The sequence below is a fragment of the Rosa chinensis genome, chromosome 5 (assembly GCF_002994745.2).
Source record: "Rosa chinensis cultivar Old Blush chromosome 5, RchiOBHm-V2, whole genome shotgun sequence".
In the NCBI taxonomy this organism is placed as follows: Eukaryota; Viridiplantae; Streptophyta; class Magnoliopsida; order Rosales; family Rosaceae; genus Rosa; species Rosa chinensis.
The window spans coordinates 20,941,808-20,964,327 of record NC_037092.1 but is presented as its reverse complement, the minus strand read 5'-3'; the positions used below and the strand labels follow the sequence as shown (position 1 = coordinate 20,964,327).

General features: G+C 38.9%; 1 protein-coding gene across 4 annotated transcripts; it reads right to left on the bottom strand.

Moving 5' to 3' along the window:
- Window positions 1–6,023: 6,023 nt before the first annotated feature.
- On the bottom strand, window positions 6,024–14,974 carry LOC112166585 (protein RRNAD1). Of its 4 annotated transcripts, XR_002923333.2 has the most exons (15): window positions 14,269–14,954; window positions 13,854–13,965; window positions 13,681–13,776; window positions 13,515–13,598; window positions 13,183–13,257; window positions 12,888–12,968; window positions 12,461–12,600; window positions 11,713–11,913; window positions 10,978–11,152; window positions 10,514–10,597; window positions 9,595–9,793; window positions 9,260–9,465; window positions 7,770–7,978; window positions 6,730–6,839; window positions 6,024–6,400 (listed from the first exon to the last, which is right to left on the bottom strand). XR_002923333.2 is itself a non-coding variant. In XM_024303459.2 (14 exons), the coding sequence occupies exons 1-13, from the start codon at window positions 14,631–14,633 to the stop codon at window positions 7,787–7,789; spliced, it is 2,010 nt and encodes a 669-aa protein (XP_024159227.1). In that variant the 5' UTR covers window positions 14,634–14,954; the 3' UTR covers window positions 6,445–6,839; window positions 7,770–7,786. The 4 variants fall into 4 exon arrangements, 3 of the variants coding, with proteins under 3 accessions (XP_024159227.1, XP_024159229.1, XP_024159231.1); XM_024303459.2 differs by lacking the exon at window positions 6,024–6,400 and having other exon boundaries at window positions 6,445–6,839; XM_024303461.2 differs by lacking the exons at window positions 6,024–6,400; window positions 14,269–14,954 and having other exon boundaries at window positions 6,445–6,839; window positions 13,854–14,262.
- Window positions 14,975–22,520: the final 7,546 nt, after the last annotated feature.

The following is a 22,520-nucleotide window of genomic DNA, read 5'->3' as shown; positions in this document are numbered from 1 at the left end:
TAAGAAAAGAAAGGTGGGTTTGAATAAATGAAAAACATGCACGGATGCAGTGACGGATCTATAAATTTTTTTCTTTAGAAAATGATAAACTCCCAACAACTCTTTCACTTTCTAAATCTGTACAACTTCTTCTACTATTTTTACTTATTTGAAGTATTTCATCTAGCATCTTAAAAAAATTAACAAAAAATTATATAATTATAGATCATTCAATAAAAAAAACTTAAGGTTGAGTGATAAGTATTGCCTTTACTAACCTTTTAAATACGCAGTCATTAAACATATTCACCAAATGATAGGGCTAATTTGAGATTGCTGTGACTTAAAAAAAAAAAAAATGGTTGCTGTTGTGTTGTGAGAATCATCAACTGTTAATTAAAACAGATTCGTGTTTAATAAATTTTAAAAGTAAAAGTGTTGTCAATACATAAAACAACTTCATAGCGTGTTTTAATCGAAAACAATTTCTAAAATTGGGTTGCTTATAAAATCTGCTACTAGTGACATGTAATTTTTTATTAAAGCTACTTTTTATTTATTTACTAAATACAATAAAATTTAAAATTTTAAACAAAAATTAATTTTTTTTAAAAACAAAGCAAATCCCAAACAGGATAATAGTAGTCTAAAAACACTATTCTTAATACAACGAAAAATCAGGACTTCAAGGAGAGTAAGAATTTGTTACGTGTCAAGATGATGTGAAGTTGCGGACAAACCGATTAGCGCCAACCTGCTTATGTGTACATTAATAATTGTGATGGAGTTGGAGTTGGAGTTGGAGTTGGAGTTGGAGTTGGGGAATTCAGTAGTAGTTATTTTGGTCCTCTCTACTTTTCCATCTTCTTGGAATTAAATATTTAAAACCAAAAATTTGGATGGAGAAGACTCAGAAGAGAGTTGGAATTTGGCACTTGGCACTTGCACCTGAACCAGAAAAGGAGGGTCCACTGCGATGGCATTCTCTTTTTTCCTTTTTGTTTTTAACCTAAACCCCAAAAAGACTATGTCAAATTAAATGTATTTTTGAAATTAGTTGTAGAATAAGCTGGATTACATTAATGTAGATGTAATAGGCTTTTCGCGGTCACCTTAGATGAAGGAATATGAATCTGTTCCAAAAAGAAAATAATTAAAAAGAATGGTGAAAGATAGAGATAGAATTAGGGAGATGAATGATGAACAAGAACATGTTCAAGGAAGGAGCATGTGTATTTTTGTCGCATGTGTAATTATGAGATGGAAATTAATAATTTGTTCACGTCATAGTAAAATAATAGAAAATTACTCACAAGTGTCATTTTGAAACTTTAATTAGCCACAAGGCTACTTAATTTTTCTTGTAAAAAACCAACTGCATCTTTAAAAATTATTTTTGCATCTTTAAATTATTTTTTCTGACCATTTTACCCTTCATAAAAGAAAACCAACTGCATCCATTCATTCTATCTATTGCAAAAACGAAAATCTCTCTCTCTCTCCCCCCGGCGAGAAAACCCATCCTCACGATCTTGCTCAGCTCCGGCAGCATCCTTCCTCACCATCTCATTCGGCTCCGGCAGCACAGGACCGTCGGATGCGACAACTCAGTCGTCGATTCCGTTCTTCATTACCTTTCTCATCCAGAGCTGGCCCGAACAGAGACGAGCTGGAGTAGTTCGGCCTCAGATCTTCGAATCCAAACGGCAAACCCATCGCCGTGTCGTCCAACTCCGGCAACTTGATAGTCCCTCGACGCGAGGTGAGGAGGCTGAAGACGAAGCTTCAAAGGACGAGATTGAGCGCGCAAAGAGCTCTCAACGACCTGAGATTCATCAGCACCGTCTTCCTCATCACCAGACCGCAACCACTTTAGCTTCATCTACCTGTAAGTTGAATCTTTGTCTCCGCCTTCGAAGGCGACCCCAACCTCTTCTGGCGGCTTCGAACTCGTTCCTATCGCCGAGATCTGAGATTGCATCTAAGCTCCGATTTGAATCCATTAGGATATGAGATTGCATATCTGAGCTCCGATTTGCTTCTTTGATGCGGTGTCGTTGACGTCCCTTCCCACACCACCTCTGTTTCGTCATCACCGACCTTAATTACACCTCCAATTTACTTTTTTGGTTTTGTTAATGATTTTTGTTCTCGGAAAAAAATTAGACGGCATGATTAGAATTTGTTTAGTTTGGTTTGATTTGATTGTGATTTATTGGAATAAATGGGCTTGGATTTGTTTGAACTCATCTGTTGTGGAATTTTGCAGGGGAGAGAGAGAGAGTTTTGCTCTTGTGTGATGGGGGGATGGTTTTGTGGTTGAATTCTGTTTTCTGATGGTGTTGTCATATATTTTGATTGATGAATAATGAACCATTTCTTGTATGTTATTTGTTGCAGTGCAGTTAGTAACTCTGTATAACTGTTATAGCGGTTTTTCAACATAGTGATAATATCTTTCTATATCTATGTTAGTATTTTTTCAACATGATGTCAATAGCTTCTATTTTCATTTTCATTATTTCAAGTTAGCAGCTCCGTGTAATTGTCCTAGTGGCATTTCAATATCGTGATAGTAGCTTTATGTGTCTATATCAGTATATTTTCAAGCTAGTCAATAATTTTTTTTTTTTCCAAATCAGTAGCTCTCTGTAACTATTATAGTAGTTTTCCATCATAGTGATCATAGCTTTCTGTACCTGTGTTAGTAGCTCTCTAATGTTAGTGAGAGTAGCTCTCTAATGTTAGTGAGAGTAGCTCGTTGGTATTGGTGACAGTAACTTTTGTTGTTGGTGAAAGTAGTTTTTAGTGTTGGTAAGAGTAGTTTTCTGGTGTTGGTGAGAGTAGCATTTGTTGCTGATGAGAGTAGTTTTTGATATTGGTGACAGCATCTTTTGTTGGTGGAGATAGTAGCTTTTTCGTTTTGGGGAGCATAGATTTTTTGATAAGGAGTAGCTTTTGTTGTTGGTGATAGTAGTTTTTGTTATCTCGCCAAAGGTTGCAGGAAATTTCACCATAGTAGCTTTTGTTGCTGGTGACTGTAGCTTTTGTTGCTAGTGATAGTAACTTTTGTGACCTCGCCGGAGGTGGCCGGGAATCTCATCAGAGTAGCTTTTGTTGCTAGCCACAGTAGCTTTTGTGGTCGCCAGAGGTCTGCCGAAGACCCGCCGGAAGTTGGCCGGAGTTCGCCGGAGAGGAGAGAGAGAATGATTGTTGATTTTGTACTCTAGTGGTATTTATGTAAATATGTTGGTTTTTAATATCCAAAATATAACACCTTTTTTAATTTAGTGGCCTTATGAGGGAAAAAACTAGTTGATGGCCTTATGGCTAAAAAAACAATCAAAGATGCACTTATATGTAATTAACTCATAAAATAATCGAATAATTGACAAGATATGCTGGAATTAGAGGTGGCAAACGGGCCAGGCCAGCCTGACCAGGTCTATTTTAAGCGGGCCTAGTCGTGCTTCGTGCCGTGTTTAGGTTAGCCCATTTATTATCGTGTTGGGCTCGTGCTGGCTCATTTACTTAAACATTAAGCCCGGTCAAGAGCATGGCCTTAGCCCATATCGTGCCGGGTCAATAAACGGATCGTGCTCGTGCCTACCCACTATAAAGCATGATTTTAAAATCTTAATTTGAATAATTAAAAATTAATTTTATTTAACTATTTAGAAAATTAAAATAAATTAAGTTCGACAACGTTTTTCTTAATCTTAGATTTTTAAGATTAGTTTTATAATAATTTTTTATATTCCACTGTAAGAAAGAAAGAAAGAAAAAAATACCTCAAATATATTGTTTTTAGTATATTATTGTGAGATTAATCTTTATTAATATAATGAAGATTTAGTATCATTTTTTTTCCTTCATTCTATAGTTGTATTATTATGAGATTAGTTTTTATTAATAAACTTATATTTAATGCTAAGGTATGCTTAAACATAATTATGTAAAATTCACAAGGGATTAACCCTAGCGCCACGAGAGCACGCAAACACCACCAGATCGTTCCCTGTCTGGCGGCGGCCATGGATAGCGCTGGCTTCGGCCGCGTTGTCTTCATGCTGGCTGCCGGATGGGTACTTCAATGCCCTAGGCTTTGTTCGGGAGAGAAGATGGTTGTGGCTTGTGGTTTGGTAGGTTGGTTTTGACTGTAGGTGTAGGTGGCTTTTATGGGCGTCTGTGGTGGTTTTCTGTGCAGGGACGGAATGATCCGGCGGCGGCGTGAATCGTGGGTGTTTGGGCGACGGGGCGGCTTGTGGTTATCGAGGTTGGGCGCTGCTTCAACAGTGGTTCGGGGCTTGAGACATTACTGTCTTGTGGCGGAGCTTGACGGCGTGGCTCGTGGCAAGGCTGGTTCATTGTAAGGCTAGCTTGTGGCGTAATCGGTTCGTGGCGGGTCTTGAGGGCGGTGATACACAAGCTACTGCCGGCATGGTGGATGGCTGGTCTGGGTTTGGGTCAACCCAGTCTTGTTGGACCTTGAGCTGGGCCTTCTCTCTTTAGGGCTGCCCTATTGGGCTATCAAATTTAGGTCGGGGTTTTTAAGTCCTACGCCTTTTCTATGTTTTTTAGTTAGGCTAATCTACAATAATTTCCTTTTAGGAAGCTAATGCACGTTATATGCACTCTATGTATCTCTAGCGCCTCTAGAGTAGTACCAAAGGAGGATCTCCGCTATGTCTACGTCTGAAACATGTTTAATGAGTGGGTCTATTTCTATGTATCGTTGTGGGTACTACCACAATCTTCTTGTCTGTCTATAGATGGTAGCGGAAAGATATGTAACGGCTTATTCTGACTTGAGAATATATTGACACCTGCCCTATGGGTTTGGGTTTGATTAAAAAAATAAATAAACGTATATTTAATATTTAGAAAAAATACTTATGTCAAAACAAGGATATAATGTTTTATTTCACTATTTTGATAACATAAAAGAAATAATATTAGTGGAATTGTCATGAGATTTTAAATAAAGATGTCTAATATTCAAATGTCATCATTGTAGTTTTTTAATATTTTTAAAAACAAAGTGAAATTTTGTGTTTGTAACGGGCTAACCCATAATATGTCATGCTCGGGCCGTGCCGGGCCCATTACGAGCTCGGGCATGGCCGGGCCAATGAGCCAATATTTCTAGGCCCAACCCGACCCATTATTCTAATGTGCTCAGGTCATGTCGGGCCACTAACGGGCTTGAGCCTTGCCGGGCCGCTTTTAAGCGTGCCGAGCCCTTGCCGTGCTTGTGCTTAGCGGCCCATTTGCCACCTCTAGCTGGAATTAACCCCTACAACACAATCTCCTTATCCACCTATATATGATAATCCAAATGAAATATCATATTATATGATGAGTCGTTAGATTGAGAAATAGTTAATTAAGATTATTACTGAAACTTAATAATGTAAAATTTCAGGTAGAAATTTTAAAGTACATAAATGTCAATTTTTTTTACATTTTTTTTTACTGTAATATTATCCGTTAGACTATGTTAATGTTTTTTTACCAGACGATATGTTATGTACTGTTGTAAAATAAGCAATCTGAACGATGGAGTGAAATCAGTAGTACATAATATGTTATGTACTGTTTCCAAGCTAATGTAGGTAGCATAGAGCATTTGCTTTGATCAAATCTGAACAGCAACAAAATGATATACAAAAGGAAAGCCATGAAACATTTGATTAGGGCTTTGGCTAATTTAGGGAGTGTTTGATTTGCTAAGGTAATACGATTCAATTTTATGAAAGCATATTCCCATGTTTGATAAATTCACCTTAAAAATGAGAAGAATGGATGTGCACATTGGGATCAGTGTCACTTGCAAGGTGAAAGGTTAGAGCACCAGTTCTAGCAAGACCGTCAATGGTATGTCTTCTCTTTGGTACTTTGAGACCAAGTTTAGTATGTCTTCTCTTTGGTACTTTGAGACTAAGTTTATCCCGAAGTACCAAAGACAAAACCACCCCTAAAACACAAGTCACTGTCGGAGTTCACAATGAGAGCATCTTGTCTAAATCAAACGTTAAATTCACTTCAATTCACAAAAAGTTGTGTTCGACTCAAGTAACTAGCTTTCCACACACACATAAGATGAGATCAATCGTGTACATCCCAAGCTACAAATGGACCAAACTACAGCGACGACTATTTCCTTGTCGTTTTTTTTCTCATACCAAAGCAAGCATTATCTAAAAGTCCCATTGCTGTTCTGTTGTGGGTTGTGACCACCCAGTCAAAAGGAACTTGAAGTGAATTAAATGTCCTATTATTCCATAAAACGACAAAAGTCAGTCAAATATTAATACGTGTCCTATTATTCCAGAAAACGACAAAAGTCAGTCAAATATTAATACGTGTCCCCTCTCACGAGCCTCCCAGTGGCTTTACTATAGGAAGTTAGCAACAACACCTGAAAAGACAAGAAAACTTTGCTTATTCCACTCAAACTAGTCATGTAGATTCTGTGCTTCCACACAGCTCCAAATCAATTAGTGTTTGAAACGCAGCCAGCACAGTTTCTTAACGAAAATGATTCAGCAGATGGCTGCCATATTTGTCTCTTATATCGACAAAACGCTTGGATTCCCAGATACAAGAATAGGAACAAATTATCTCCAAGGTATCGCAAGGATATTCAATCTGAAATTTCTTAATAGTATAGTGGATCTTCTTCAAGTAGTAATCATTCCGGGAATGGGTCAAAAACTCAAAATATTACAAAAGTGAATACAGACAAACCTGTCTTTCTCAATCCAGCTTGCCCTAGGAGACTGTATAAAGTGGGATGATGTATACATCGTCTAAATCTGCATTGCAGGATAATAAGTTCGTAGTCGTACAACAAGTTTCTGCAAAGCCAAGAGGAAGTGATTAATAATTGGGATACCAAACCATGGCAAAGCATAGCATTTTGCATGAAAAGGAGATATGCAGGCTCATCAATCCTCAAAGATCTTCTTTGAGCTCATGTACAGAGAGAGAGACTAATGCCCCCAACAAACAAATTAATTAAACTTGGATTAGCTGTTCTCCTTTTTTAACTTTTCTTTGTTTAAGTTTTCGCAAAGAAATGGTCAACTCAACTACAAGGTGATTTGCTGATCTCCCCACACTGCAACCCAATAAAAAGTGCAAGAAGGTTTTGACCGCAGACAAGTTTTAGACCAAAACAAAGAACCGCACACTAGTTGTCTATAGTCTTTAAATAGCACTATAGACCGAAAATACCCTTCATCTACTAATATCCTCTTCATCTTTCAAATACAGAAATAGCTTCAAAAAATTACAATATCTGTCAATCCTGTGGGATTTAAGTGAGACTTGAAGCTGAAGCTGAACTATCAATTTGTTTGAGATTTTTATTACTGAATTTAGCAAGATGCTCACTGATGCCAGCAGACTACATCTAGCTTCAGATATCAGAGGCATCTTCATCCAGAGAGCCAACAAGAGGGTTCAATCAAATTAATTGTACAGTACAGAATACTTTATTGAGAGAGCTAATTATTGATTTATAATGAAAACTAAAGTCAAGGACAACTATTAAAGTTTGAAAAATTTTCAAGACTGAAATTAGAAAACGATATGAAGTCTTGAAAAGAAAAGAAGTCGTCCAAAATATAAATAATTTACAAGCACATTAGACTTGTAGCAAGTTAGGTAGACAAACAGCTACTTTAGGATAACAATGCACGAGCGCATAACAGTGCTCTCTGACACACGTGCACCATGCAATGGCATGAGAGAAGGTGGAACAGAGGGAAGACTGTATTACTTACTATATTTTATGCCAGTGTCAAATTTGTGTCAACTTTTTAGCAATAATGCCCACATTCCTTGGGGATAATGCTGGATCAAAAATAGGTAACATGACTACTTCAATTGAACTGCCTTGCTCTTGTAGGAACAATAATCTATCAAGCAAAAGTAAAGTTTCCAAAAGAGGCCCGAAAGCAGCTCGAAGAGTCCAATAAGGTCCAATAAGTTCCTGTACATAACAGCATGGTTACATCTATTGTTCAGAAAAGAAAGAAAAAATGAAAGAGCAGGCACGTCATGAAAAGAGAGTGATATGTGATATCCAGCAAATGAGGGGAAGGTAAATGATGAAAAAAGAAGAAAATTACATACAAGCATACAACCACATATTGTGCTTAGTATTTACTATTTAGTTACCGTCTTCTTCTTTCTTTCTTTTTTTGAGAGAAAGCATTTCTTCTGTGGATCCTAGACTTCAAGTAAAGCGTAAACCATATCATTTCCATATAATCCAAGTACCATGTGAGGCTGTGTTGTTTCATACACCATGAAGACATAATTTGAAATTCTAATGGAATCCTTTCATATGCAACAAAGTAAGAATTACTTTAACCCTTAAATATAACTGTCATTAACAAAGGAAATTAAAAGGAAGAGCATCCCTACTGCAAGTCTCAATTGCCTGGACCAAGATGTCAGTACAAAGTTGATTCCGATAATATTTTACTAGACATTTAATCCAAACAATGAGATAGGGGATCTGGACTTTGTAATTTGTAATTTTTTTAATACAGTTCTCTTAGAAATTTCACTATATATTGAATCTTCAAAGCCAAAACCAACATATGCATTCTTTCATCAAAATTAATTCTGATCAAAGATATATATAGAATCTCTATAAAATTTCCATCAATACATAAATATGACCAAAAATCTGCAGCCAATATATGATTCTCCTGGAAACATGTAAATAGGTCCTTCCCATTACTACAAAGCCTGGTAATCCTACAGCCAATTGGCCCTTCCCCTTGTGTACAACTTAGGCTTCCTATTGCTCTTACAAAGCCATTAAGGCCTAAATTTGTAGCCTCCTTGGAGCCTAGCCCACCATATTTGACTAAATGCCACAGTAATATCTGCCTATGAGCCTCTCTTAATTCATAGGTCATTAGCAAGAATAACAATCCATCATTATAGATGACAAAGTAAAGTAGAAGAATGAATCCTAAAGACTCTTGCATCATCCAGATCCAGAGGCCAAATATAATACATATGCGCAACATATGTAAACAGAAAGGATGTAGACATTGATTCCAAAAAAAAAAGGAGGAAAAGGTAAGCAATTTAGATGATATGCATTTGGGACTTGAATATTCAAAACATTTTATCAATGGAGCTAATGAACAACCATCATTGCAAGTGCACGAGATTCCAACATGAAGTACAGATTATCATAAGTAAAGCATAAGTATCAGTGCACTTCTAGATATATGGTATTAAGGTAACATACAGCAAAAGGCTGAACTTTCTTCCATATTCCATGGAGATCTGTATCCTTCGGAGGCTCAAGACCCAGGCGACATAATCCAGATAAACAGTATTTCTTAAAAAGTGGATATTTGCTAATGTGTGGAGTCCCCTCACATTGCGTGGCCTTACTAGATGAATGTCCATTGCCTATGGCTGTCGTCTCAAACTCCATCTCAAAACTGTCATCTGTGACATATGTTTGTTTATCTAATTATATACTGCACTGTAATCAGTTGAAAAGTCCATAATGTGATGCAGCAGCTACACAATATTGGAAAGCTACCAGTTTCAAATTACAATTGATCATTTTGTTACCTTCTTTGATTTTTGTGGTTCTTAGGTGAGAGCCACTTTCTTTCATATTACAAGCTAATTGAGGCAATGTTGAACATGTGCTTTCTTTCGGATTCGCAGAGTCTGGAATGCCCCTTCGTTGCTGGCGACGCAAAGCCTTCCCTTGACGCCCAATGGATGGACTGGTTATCACAACTTCAGGATAATATAGACTCAAAACCTTCAGAACAAACAGTATGTTATGTATAACAGAAAGGCCTTTTATAGACAAACTCAAATAAGAAGATTGTACAGCATTCAGGAACAAACAAAATTATCATGTAGAAATGAACATGATAATGAAAACATGAATAAACAACTAAAATTTGTGTGAGGGGCATTGGAACTGATTGTAAAATCCATAAGTTTTTTATACAAGTCCATCAATTAGTTTGAAGTGCCAAGGGAGTGCAAGCAACAAAACTAAACTTGTAACAAAATTAGAAAACTTTTCCTCCTACTTCAAATCTCTCTCTAATCTCTCTCTAACTTAGAAATAGAAACGTTTTTGTTGGGTAAAAGAATCATGAACTCGACCAGGAACTGTTAACAACTCGAGTATGTAGATACATGCATCAGAGTTTCATGCTCTGGGAAAGTTCAACAATTTTGTCAGATCCAATTACAATTTCTGCAATGCAATCAATGCACAAAAAAGAAAAGAAAAAAAATGAAAATGAAAAATAAAACCATGCTAACCAATTTGGTTTGACATTATTCTTACCTAAACAAACCCTGGATACCATAATATTTAAGTGGTAAATATCATATTATAGTATAAACTGATGCACAGTCTGAAAATATGTAAATGACTGCAACCAGAAAAGAATTTTTAAAGTAAATGTATAACATATTCAATACTCAAACTGCTGGTTAACTGCAAGGTCTAAATATTGCATACCATCTGAAAAGCAGCGCGGAAAGTATGCAACTCAAAATTATGGAGACCGGCATCATTTTCCAGACAACTCCATCTCTCTGCACTCTAACAATAGAAAGTAAACATGAAGTTATGGACTCAAGCCTGAGAGAAAGAACTAACTTGCAAAAGTTCCTGGATGAATTTTGCAAATTTTTCTTAGAACTGTGAGAGAACTAATGTAATATGACAGCATTAGTAATTATATTGCTTTTCCCATCAGCAAAACCTTTAAAATAGTTTGATCCTCCTTAATGTTCATTTTTCTTCATCAATTAGATTTAAGCAAAGTCCTCCCCACACCCAAGAGCTGTTATTCTTTGATAAGGTGAAATGAAACCTCACTCCTTCTGAATTTCCATGTACTTCTATGAACAAAACAAATAAAAACAAGAGCGAAAGCAAGGCAGAAAGAAGGTAATCAGAGAAACAACATATGCCCTTACTTGACAAGCAAGGTCACGCGAACTTTTCCCAAGTGACAAGCCAGCAGCTTTAACACCACAACTCATGGGAAAACCACATTGAGACCCCACATGGTTGAAACCCTCTTCAGACAATAAGTTGTAACAGCAGCCAACACTAACAACTGCTTTAACCTCTTCGCACTCCATAAAGGTCCTGTTTCAAAAAGGTACACTTATCCCTTTGCAACTAACAGGGTATATAACATAAATGATACCATAAAATACATGGCATAAAACAAATACATCCTTTTGTTGAATGTTGTAGCCTCTGTGACAAGTTGACGATAAAGTTTTATGGTTTATGCAGAATCAGAATCGAGTAATGGAAAAGCAAAATTAGTAACTCAAGCTTAGGACAGGTGATGACTGATCGTCAACAATTACTAAATGGTGATCATTATGGGAATCCTGATCAATTATTTCAAGAGGATGGTAGCGATTAAGAGAGTAATTCTCATATAGTGGTTTTTTTTTTAATTTTATTTTAATTATTGATTTTATTTTATTTTTTATTTTTTTATAGCAATAATAGAATGGCTAAAAATGTTGAAGGAACTTTAACTACCATAGGAGTTAAGGAATCAACTAATGTAGAAAGATTGTTTAGCTATAGTAATGGAAGAAGAAGAGTAAAGGCCTAAGGGTAACTTCTGCTAAACTTATTTTAATTTTTAAAAGAGAGACATAAGATTCAAAGAACACTTGAGAACTCACTTGAGCATCGTCACCGAAAGATCTCCACAAGCATGAAGCCCAGCAAGAACCAATGATGTTTCACAATCTGCATTGCAGGAAGATTGTAGTAGAGAGGCATTATCTTTATGCAGTGATGTATCAGCCAAAGCTTTTAACATGTCAATAGACATCACATTGCATGTGACTGTCTTAGGCACATTCAAACTCCTGTTTCCTGCTCTAACCCCCCAAAGAAAAAGCAATTTATAAGTATAAGGCTTGCAAAATGTGATACAATATGCGATATTTTGAAATAAAGCAAGAGCAAGTGATTGATGCATCTAACCTAGGCAGCCTTCTTCCCTGAACAAATCACATACTACCCAAACTATAAACTACTTAGTGACCAAAAGGATAAATTGTGAGAAATGGGAACCCCATCCCATCAAATAAATATGCCTCTTTGAGGTTTGAGATGGATACAGAGTTGACCAATCATATGGTTTAAGTGTTCTCTCTCTCTCCCTTGGACAAACTAGCAAAAACTTGAATATAAACTCGATTAAATTTACAAACTACTTATCGGGTTATTCGATGGTATGACTTTCTAAAGCTAAAAATAATTGTTCAACCCCTCAGCATGCCACATTTGTCATATGACCAACACAAAAAGATTGTCTTTCTTCTATGAGAGATAATTAAAGTACAAAAAAAAAAAAAATTAATAACAAATAAAAAATAAAAACTGAGAGAGAGAGAGAGAGAGAGAAAAGGATATGTCCCATACACAGATTTACGCATCTGAGCAGCATAATGCTTCTTGATTTGCTCTGCTCGTGCATTGGTAACCCTTCCATGGTGAGAGCAGGCATCAATTGCAATTACCGAATGTTGGTAGTGGAAGGAAAGTACTTGTGCAAGATACCCCTGAAAAATAATTTATTCAAAAATGGTAAATTAGTTCAGACCAAGTACTACTACCATCATATTTAAGGGGGGAGCAGAAGCACTTCCTACCATTAGTTTCTGATTAATTCAAATTTCTAATCTATCTTGGAGAAAAGAAACATCTTTCTTTCAGCCAAAGGAAGTAGGGAGACGTGAACCTACTGTTAGGATAAAGTTGACCAAGTCAAGTTTAGCCATTTGGTCATAAGGGAAACAGAATGAACACACACGCACAACAAATGAAATGTATAATAAAGCAGGACTACCTGACCAGCACCAACATCAATTATTGCGTGAGCACCGATGCTGTTTGCAACTGAACTGACAACAGCAGAAAGAACTTCTACCTGCACATACCAGGACCTTTTCTTAATGAAGTATCCCTACACAATCACTGATCAGATGGAAAAAGAAGGATTGAAATCACAAATTCCAGTCTAGGAATCGAACACCAAGATCAACAAACGAATTCATCATTAATCAATGCTTCGAAAAAGCATAAGGAGCCTTATAAGAGGGGTAAAAGAAAGGACAAGGTTCAAAACAAATGCCAAGACTCACTTCATGTTTCTTTTTCGAATTCATGCCCGTCGAAAGAACACTGTTGAGTGAAGTCATGCACATTCCAGGCAATACCTGTCATTTCAAAAACGAATATACCATGAGGAAACAATATAAATTTTCACTCTTCCAAAATACATCTTTCCACTGATTCAATCTCTCATTACTCCAATAACTTAACACTCCCAACCATACTGCAGTACCGCGAGATCATTTTTCACCCTGTGTATCGCCCATTTTAACACAAGTATCATGAACTTTTCGGATTTTATAGTTTCCCAAGATACATAATCACACTGAAACCAAATGCGAACACAAATTCAAGACCATACCGCCTGCAAGTCGGCCTGCTGTCGAGGAAGCGCAAGAGACCTCAAAGTAACAATAAATTCCTTCAGCGAAGCCGGCCAGTGATCCTAACCACAAATTCAAATTCAGCTCAAATTCATTTCCTTCCTTCTAATTTTAGAATAAGCAAGCAAGCAATCAAAAGAGTACCTGCACCGCTCCGCGAGGAATTTGGAGCAGATTTTCGACTGCTTCCTCCCGTAAGCAATCCATCCATTCCTCATCAATCGCCTCCCACAGTCTATCCTGCAAAATAGAAATAAAATCAGTATACTTATTTTGATTTGCGGTAGAAATGGAATCTCCGAAGAGCGAGAAGGAACCTTGAAGAAATTGACGACTCGAGCGTTGGTCAAGAAAGAGAAGGGTTTTATGAAGTCGATGATGGCGTTGATCCATGCCAGGGTCTGGCTGGCAGTCTCGCACGAGTAGTTGCTGCACATTGCACAAGCCTGAGTACTACTAACACTAGGAAGTAGGAACCGACTGGCCCAATATGAATGAGAAAAATTCTAACCGCTGTATCTTTCTGACCGGAAGGACCGCCCTATTCTATGTTCATCTTATCTTTTTTTTTTTTTTTTTTTTGGACTATAACCACTTACCCAATTTTAACTTAAAAATTGATCATTTACTCTACTAAAGATTTTTTTAATCTCATTTATCCAATCTAACATCTATCGACAGTATTGCTCTCGTTAATAAATTACACTATCTCTCTCTCCCCCCTCCCCTCACCGATTTCTCTCTCTCTCTCTCTCCAGCCAAACGGCCAGTTGCCGAGCGACAACACCTTCTTCTCCGAGACCCGCGCCGGCAAGCACGTCCCAAGCACAATCTTCATCGACCTCAAGCCCACCGTCAAAGCTTCTGATAAAACTACATCGTCCCGGCGAGTTGACTCGTCCAGACTCGCCCCTCGAAAGCACAAACTCGGCGTCGCTGCTGCTCGCACTAGTATCGGCCACCAAACCCTCGTTCTGGAAGCTCCCGGAGGCGCTGGTCCCAATGTGGGAATTTGGGTAGGATAGGAACCCGTTGAGCCAACCGAAATCACAATCGGACGCCGGCTTCTCCACCACGCTGAACCTCTCCACACCCATAATTCTCCAGCAACCGGAAAGCGGCCTTGCAAGTGGTAACGATCAAGGTAGAGAGGTCTCCGGCAGAGCAGTTTGCACTGCTGGCATCCAGGTTCTAGCGGCGGCTCCTAGTTGGTTTGGGGTCAGCTTCTGTGGTCGCTCTTAGTGCTAACTTTGTAGGGATTACGAGTTTCCTTCTTGGGTTGTCACCAGAAAGTAATAGGAATCTGAAGCTGGATGTGTTATATCCTATAGGAGGGTACAATAGATGCATTGACACAAATGAATGATTTGGTCAGTAAAGCTAGTACATTAATTACATGTGCGAACCCGGATAACGTGTCTCCATGTGAAGGACTACAAGCTTATTTCAATCTCTCCTTCTCTATTAAAAGTGAGAGAGCCATAGAGTGAGACTCGTCACTCACTGAGAAAAAGGACATTTTTCCTTTTTTATTATAATTTGGCTGGCAATAATAAGATTATTGTGAGGCAATAATAAGATTATTGGGGAGCAATAATTAGATTATTTATTTGGATAAACCTACAAAAACATTCAAAATTTAAAACATCTTCATTTTTCAATAAGTATTGATCCCCAATGAACTTGTTATTGGGGGGCAATAATATGATTACTAGGTATTATTAGGGGGCAATAAATTCAGACGCCGGAATCCGGTCACCAGTCCTGTATCCGGATTCCGGACACCGGTCGCCGAATTTCGAATTCCGGCCACTAGTCACAGGAGTCCGCGGCCGGCCACTGGTCACCGGTGTCCGGTAAGATCTCCGATGACTTCTCTCTCTAAGTGACAAAGAAAGAGAGGGCAAAAATGTCCCAAAAATAAATAAAAATGAATAAAAAAAATAATTAATTGGGTACTGGGGAAATGATCTCTTAGAGTGTTTGGGTAAATAGGCAATCTCTTAGAGTGTTTGGATAAGTGGGCAATTTTAATTCTAAAATAGTGTAAATGGTCATTATCCCTTTTTTTTTTTGTCCTTAAAATACCGATGACCCGAAACCAGGTGTGTGGATCCGAATTATGAAGTAAGGCTTTCTGTAACGATATATATAGGATTCGAGAAACTCTAGCAAAGGAACATAATCGTGAAGGGTTTCGAATGCTTACACCACATAAGAGTAAATCAATGTAGGGCGTTGAATGCTAATTAGTAGATGTTACAACGTTTCCTCACGTTCTTCACATGTTATAGAGTGGATTATATATTCTCTTTGATTGTGTTAAGAGCTAAGGGTTTGAATTTGAAGGACTAAGGCCACATATTGAAGGGATGATTGGGGCATTCGAAAATATGTAGTAAATGAGTAACGATCAGATTCTCAATGCTTGTAGTTATGTCACACGTGATGGGGTGTATTGAAAATTCAAGAATTACACATCATAAATTTGAGAAAATACTCCACAGTTTTAGAGTTTGTTAAATAGAGACAACTAGAACAAAACCTAGCCGCTCTGTGCTCTGCTAGGGTTTACGAAGACCTTTCTTCGAAAAACCTTTTTCCTTCAAACATGTCGGATCCCATCTCCAGCCTAGCGGCTGATTTTGCCTAGTGGCTGATTTCACTCTCAATGATAATGCGCATGTCGATCTCGGGTTGACAGGGGAAGCGGCGCTGCAAGACAACCACCATTATATAGTGGGACAACTCCTCACAAAAAGGTCAAATCTGGCCGGTTTCATTGGTACGATGCCTATGATATGGCGAATGAAGGGTGGTTTGTCAATCAGAGCGATTGGAAATCGCTTTGTTTTCCAGTTTGATCATGAGGAAGATCGCAATCGTTATCTTCACGGAGATCTGAGGTTTTACCGCAATACCATGCTTCTCTTGGCTCTGTATGATGGGATTGCTAATGTAGATTCAATCCCGCTTCATTCTTTGGAGCTTTAGATCACTGTTCGAGGGCTCCCTCCTACGTTGCGCAAATCAACTCTCTCTTTCTATGATAGGATCTGCCATTGGTAGGGTTTTGAGACTTGACACGGTGGCCTTGAACCGTAAGGACGAGGAACAGAGGATCCGGTTAGTCATTGATACCAGGAGAAGATTTAGGGTTTTCAGAAGCTCCTCTTTCTCTGCTTCTGTCGAAGTTGATGTCACAATTCAATATGAGAAAGTCTGTAGGCTGTGTCGCGAGTGTGGATTGTTTGAACACCCGACTGATGGGTGTGATCGGTTATTTATCAAGGAGGAGGAAGCCCTCAAATCTGTTGCAGTTGTGAATGCGATGGCCGGTTTGACTCTTTTCTCCGATGCAAGGCCTTCTATGGTTCGATCTAGTATCACCCAAGTGGCTGCAAGACGTAGTTCTGAAGTTAGGGCTGTCGGTCATGGTCAACAGGAGGAGAAGAGTTTCCTTTCTCCAGAGGTTGTTGAGCATGCGACACAACACCGTGGTCAAGCAGCTTTCTTCTCGGAGCATCTCAATTCTGGCCTTAAGACTGCTGGTCTACTACAAAAATTGGTGAAGCCAGGACCACCTGTGGAACCAAAGCGTAGCTTCGTCAGTAGCATGTTACATAGCTCACCTGGGGATCCATTCATCCAAACATGCAAAGATGGTGGCTTTACGAGGCCAGTATTCGAGACTATCAAGATACAGGAGGCTCATGGCATTATTTGTGGCCAAAAGCGTGGTGCCGCCCTTTCTTTAGTGTGCCCGAGTAAGAAGCTCCTCGCCTTACCTGCTCCTGCTATGACTGGGGTTGGAGATCTGTCCCTAGCCTTACCTTAGAACGATGACCACTTGATTATCTCGCCATAAAAGAAGAAGGTAGGTCATCCAAAGGGCTAAAAAAATAAGACTAAAGTTCCTGTGGAGAAAGATGCTCGAGTCAAAGTTAAGGGACGAAAGAGATTTCTCAAGCTACTCGAAGAGGAGGAGGTGAGTGAGCCCTCTTCGGTGAAAGGAAAAACTTCTTTAGTTGATGAAGTGATGTCGTTAGCTGCAGAGAATGTTCAAGTTGAAAAGGTGATGACTTTACTTGATGCAATGAAGGAGCCTGAGGGTGAGCAGGTTTCCAAAGTGGATGCGGAAGTGAGCTCCGCGGTAGAGGAAGACTCGCTTCCAGTTGGGGATGTGATTACCTCAACTGTGGTAAGTGAGGTGAATTTATCTTCTGCATGAGTGGAAGGAATCGACAAGTAATAAAGAGACTTTGTAGGTAGTTTTATTTAAATTCGGAGTTTGTTTGTTGTTTGTTTTTGTGCTTCATGTTTAAAAGGTAGGTGTGCTTAGAGGTACATTTGTTTTTGGTGTGCTTATTTAGTGTACTCTGTGTAATGGTTTTTTCTGACGGCCCTATGGGCAGGCCATTATTGTACTGCTTGCTGAAATGCTTAATAAGATTGACCTTTTCAACTCAAAAAAAAAAAAAAAAAAAAAATAGAGACAGCTAGAAACTGCCAACACACCACTTGAATTGTGTGTGAGTTATATATTAGGGTTTTTGTTCATTTACCCCATTTTTAGAGATTTTTTCCCACTTACTCCATTAAATTTTTTTAATTCTCTCTTACCCAAAACACTCTAAGGAGGTCTTCCTTAATACCCCATTAAGATTTAAAAAAAAAAAAATTAATACCATTTTACCCTCACCCCAGAGAGAAAGAGAAACCATAGGAAGCTTCGCCGGAGCCTGGTCACTGGCCGCCGCCCACTGGAATTTGCTGAAAATCTCACCGGAAAGGTTTTTTTGCCCCCAATAGACATCTATTGCCCCCAATAGGACTTTCAGTCGCCAGAATTGGAACTAATCTCCATAAATTTAGACAAATAAAACTTTGATTACAGAAAAAAAATAAGGAGATTACATTAATTCAAAACGTCTATTACCCCCCAATAGACGTCTATTGCACCCCAATAGACATTCAAAACAAATTTTTTTCCTTTCCTACTGTCCCATTACTTAAAAAAAAAAAAAAAGATTTGGGCACCCAGGTCCTCTTCTCTCTTCTTTCCGGTTGCAGATCCTGAACCTGGCGCGACAACCTACCTCTGTTCGTCGGGTTTCGACCCATGGCGGGAAGCGTGCACAACTCTATTGTCAACGATAGGAAGCTCGTCAACGTGGTTAAGAGGACGATATACCTGAAGCAAAGGATGTCGTTGGGGAGGAGATCGAAGTTATGGAGGTCGGAGTCACAAACGTCGAATGTGCGGCGGAGATGGAGGAAGTAGGCCTGGGCTCGGCTCGGGTTGGGCCCAAAATTTGGTAAGATCGAGACTGAGACCCAAGTAGTCGGTTCGGGCCGGTTTGGGCTTCTTCAAAAATAGAAACTGACAGAAACCGATCCCATTTGGGTCGGTTCGATCTTTCAGATTTTTTGGTCCCAAAATCCAGATAGTCAGAGCTTACTGTTTTCCCACTTTTTCAAAGAATCATCTGAAATTTTGGACTTCCTGGCAGTTTTGCCACTCATTTTGGTACCTGAAAATCTGGGATGCATATCAAATTGACAAACTCATTAACATAACTGATCATACAACACTACAACCTTAATGGCTGAGATGGTTTATTAAAAGTTTACAATGCAAAGTCACAAATCACAATTACATTGTCCAACTCATTAAACAACTATCCATGAACTGTGGGATGAATTCATGAACTCATTAAACAACTCATCGGATGACGAACTGTGGGATGAATTTTCCGTTGATGCCATGAACTGCGATATAGGAATGAACTGGCAAGCAAAATTTCCAGAAAAAAAAAATGTTAATCTAACCAAACTTTTCCAATCTTACCAAGCTTTTACTATTCTAACAAACATAAACAAAAGTATATAATAATTGTACCAAAACCCAACAAACAGAACTAATTAACTAAAAGAACTCAACAAGATTGAGATAGTATGTAGAGAATCCAAGGATAAATGTACCTATGAGTTGAAAGTCAAAGGGACGAATGCCTACAACTAGGCTCTCTGATCACAGCAAATGCTTCCTGGGATGGACATTTCTTTTGAACTGGTCCGTCAATAGCGAAAACAGTTAATACTCAATAAAACAAACTAATCATAGAACTGAATCCTGAGAAAAGCATCCATGTTTCTTCTTTTGATCAACTACAGACTCTTTCTTCTATTTTCTCTACCCTCCAAATGGCTTACAGAGTAAAGACGCAGCCACTTAGTCCACTCCCAAAGTCCCAATCAACCACTCGAATCCCAAATTCGAACACCTCAAAACATGGACACCCAAATCAATTCAAAGACAAGGGGAGAGAATTTCCGGATTTAGTTCGATTCACGCAGCGACGACAACCTCTCTCTCAGTCTCTCTCTCTCTCTCGATCTTGATCTCAATATTGCTTGATAAAGATGGGGAATGAATTGGGGAAGAACTGAAGAACATGGATTAGTTTCGAGAGAGAGGCTGAGATGGTTTTAAGAGGGAGGCTGAATGGTTCGCGAAAATGGGTTAGGGTATGCCACTAGAATGTGTTAGTGTTTTAGGGTTTATTAATAATAATTTTATGTTTTTATTACCAGCCAATCATATAATGGGAAGTGGCATGAGAGGAGAAATCGGTCTCCTTTGGTCTTTCAGTCTCAAAAATTATGAAGCCCTAACCCGAACTGAAAAACTGTGTTCGGGTCGGTCCATGAACTGAACAGATTTTTTTCAATATAAAACCAAACCGAATCGGGCTTTTTTGATCTGTTCAGGTTGGGTCCTTGATTTTTCTGGTTCGGACGCCCAGGCCTAGGAGGAAGACCAGTGAAATCAACGGCCGAATCACTCCGTATTCCGTGATTTTGAGGCAGTTCTTCAATTTCTTTTTGGTGAGGAGCCTGATCTCTATCGCCGCTTGCTTCTGCTCTTCAATCGAATCGGACTCGAGGACGCCGACCAGCTGACGTATTAGATCGTCGGAGTTGTCTGAAGCGTAGGCAATCACGAGCCGCCGGCACTGAGACGATGCCGTTTGGAACTTGCCGGATCTGGAGATCGGAGGAAGACAAGAGCGAAATCGTGAGAGATTGAGAGAGAGAGAGAGAGAGAGAGAGAGAGAGAGAGAGAGAGAGAGAGAGAGAGTCGGATCTGTCACTGTTGGAGATAGATCAGAGTTGGGGTGGGGAGGGGGAGAGAGAGAGAGAGAGAGAGGGGGGGGTCGGAGGGAGGAGAGAGATAGAGAGTAGTGGCATGACGTAGTTTGTTAATTAAATTAAGGGCAAAACGATCATTTGATATTAAATTGGGTTAGTGGGAATAAAAATCTATTGTTGGGGTAAGTGAGATAATTTTAACTCATTTTAGTGTTATTGGTCAAGGACCCTATATATTAAGGCCAAAATTATGTGCATATATTTGTAGTGGGTGGTGGATCTTGCAGGAGAGGCAAAATAGTAAAATCACACAAATATTATTGTTCACTATTGAATGTTAAATAGTATAGTCATAGTAAAACAACAAAGAGGGGTAAAACAATAAACCAATATGGACGTTACTGTTCACAAGGAGTTAGAGCTTTAGTATTGGTTATATCATTGCATAGCCAATTAGTAAAGAGCATTTGTCTCACGCATCATATGCTTGCTCACTTTTTATTTGGGTTTTTGACCATTTACCCTAAGGGTGGTTCTAGTTGTACCTTCAAATTTGATATTTGAACCTCCACTACTACAAAAATTGAATCAGACGACACCTCTCAGACGACGCTATGCAATTATCCGTCGTGTGATTAAATTTTTTTTTTCCATACGTCGTTTTTGTAAGAGCCGTCGTTTGATAGAGACTTAAGAATTAGTTCAGAAGGCGCTTAAGATAAAAACTGTTGTGTGACACTAAAAAAAATTGAGCGCCAAGTTTCCCACCATGTTAGTGGTGCCAAACCCTATCTCAAAATCCAAATTTCCCCCACCATGTATTAATCATACGACTAAAAATAATAAAACTGTGGTCTGATTAGTATGTTTGATAGAAAGGAGGTAGATTTCCCACCATCATTTTTCTCTCTCCCTACGGAGGGAAGTCAAATTTAAAACTGATGCAGTAGGCTAGGCTTGTCCTTGTGAGTCCTTGTAGCACTTGTCCAAGTCAACGCACTCGATCAAAAAAATAACAAAACATATCGACACTGTCGACATAAACTCTCGACACTCGGGCATTCACTGGCAATCCCGACTGTATCTGTTCTTCGACAAAGCTCTCCCTCTTCTCCAAACCCCGACCTTTCTCTCTCTCTTCAACAAACCCTATCTGTTCTTCCACAAACCCAACTAAATCTCTCTCTCTCTCTCCCCCCCCTCGACAAACCCCGACCAAAACCTAATGGGTTATTCGATCTGGGAAATAATGAAGGCCTTCATCGATGACCACTTTGAGCTCGCCGTTAACCTCTACACACAGGCCATCGCCACGACCCCAACAACTCCGAGCTCTACTCCGACTGCGCTCAGGCTAACATCAAATCCAACAATCTCACCGGTAACAAACCCCCTCCAAACTCGGCGAAGGGCTTCGACCGTACTATCTCCAACACATTCACGAGCTCCAGCTCCAGGTCCCCCAGAAGACCCACAATCTCAATCAACTCGAGGCCCAGAGAGTCGAGCTCAATTCCAGAGGTGCACTTCTATTTCTAATTGAAAGTTCAATTTTTTGAATCCTTAACCCTAACCCTAGTAATTGGTTCTGGAAATTTCAATTCGACTGCTTTGGGGTTTGTTTCGATTGGTACTGGGTTCTGAATTGAGGCGAGTTTTAGGTTTTGTTTGTTTAATTTAGGTTGGGTTACTGATATTGGGGTAAAGTTTATATCTTTGTTGAATAAGATGAGTAAACAAGTGCACTAGAGTTGTTCGAGAAGATGTTGGAACCTTTTGTGATCTTTGTTTATCTGAATTCTTTGGTTTATTTAGTGCAGAGGTCAGTT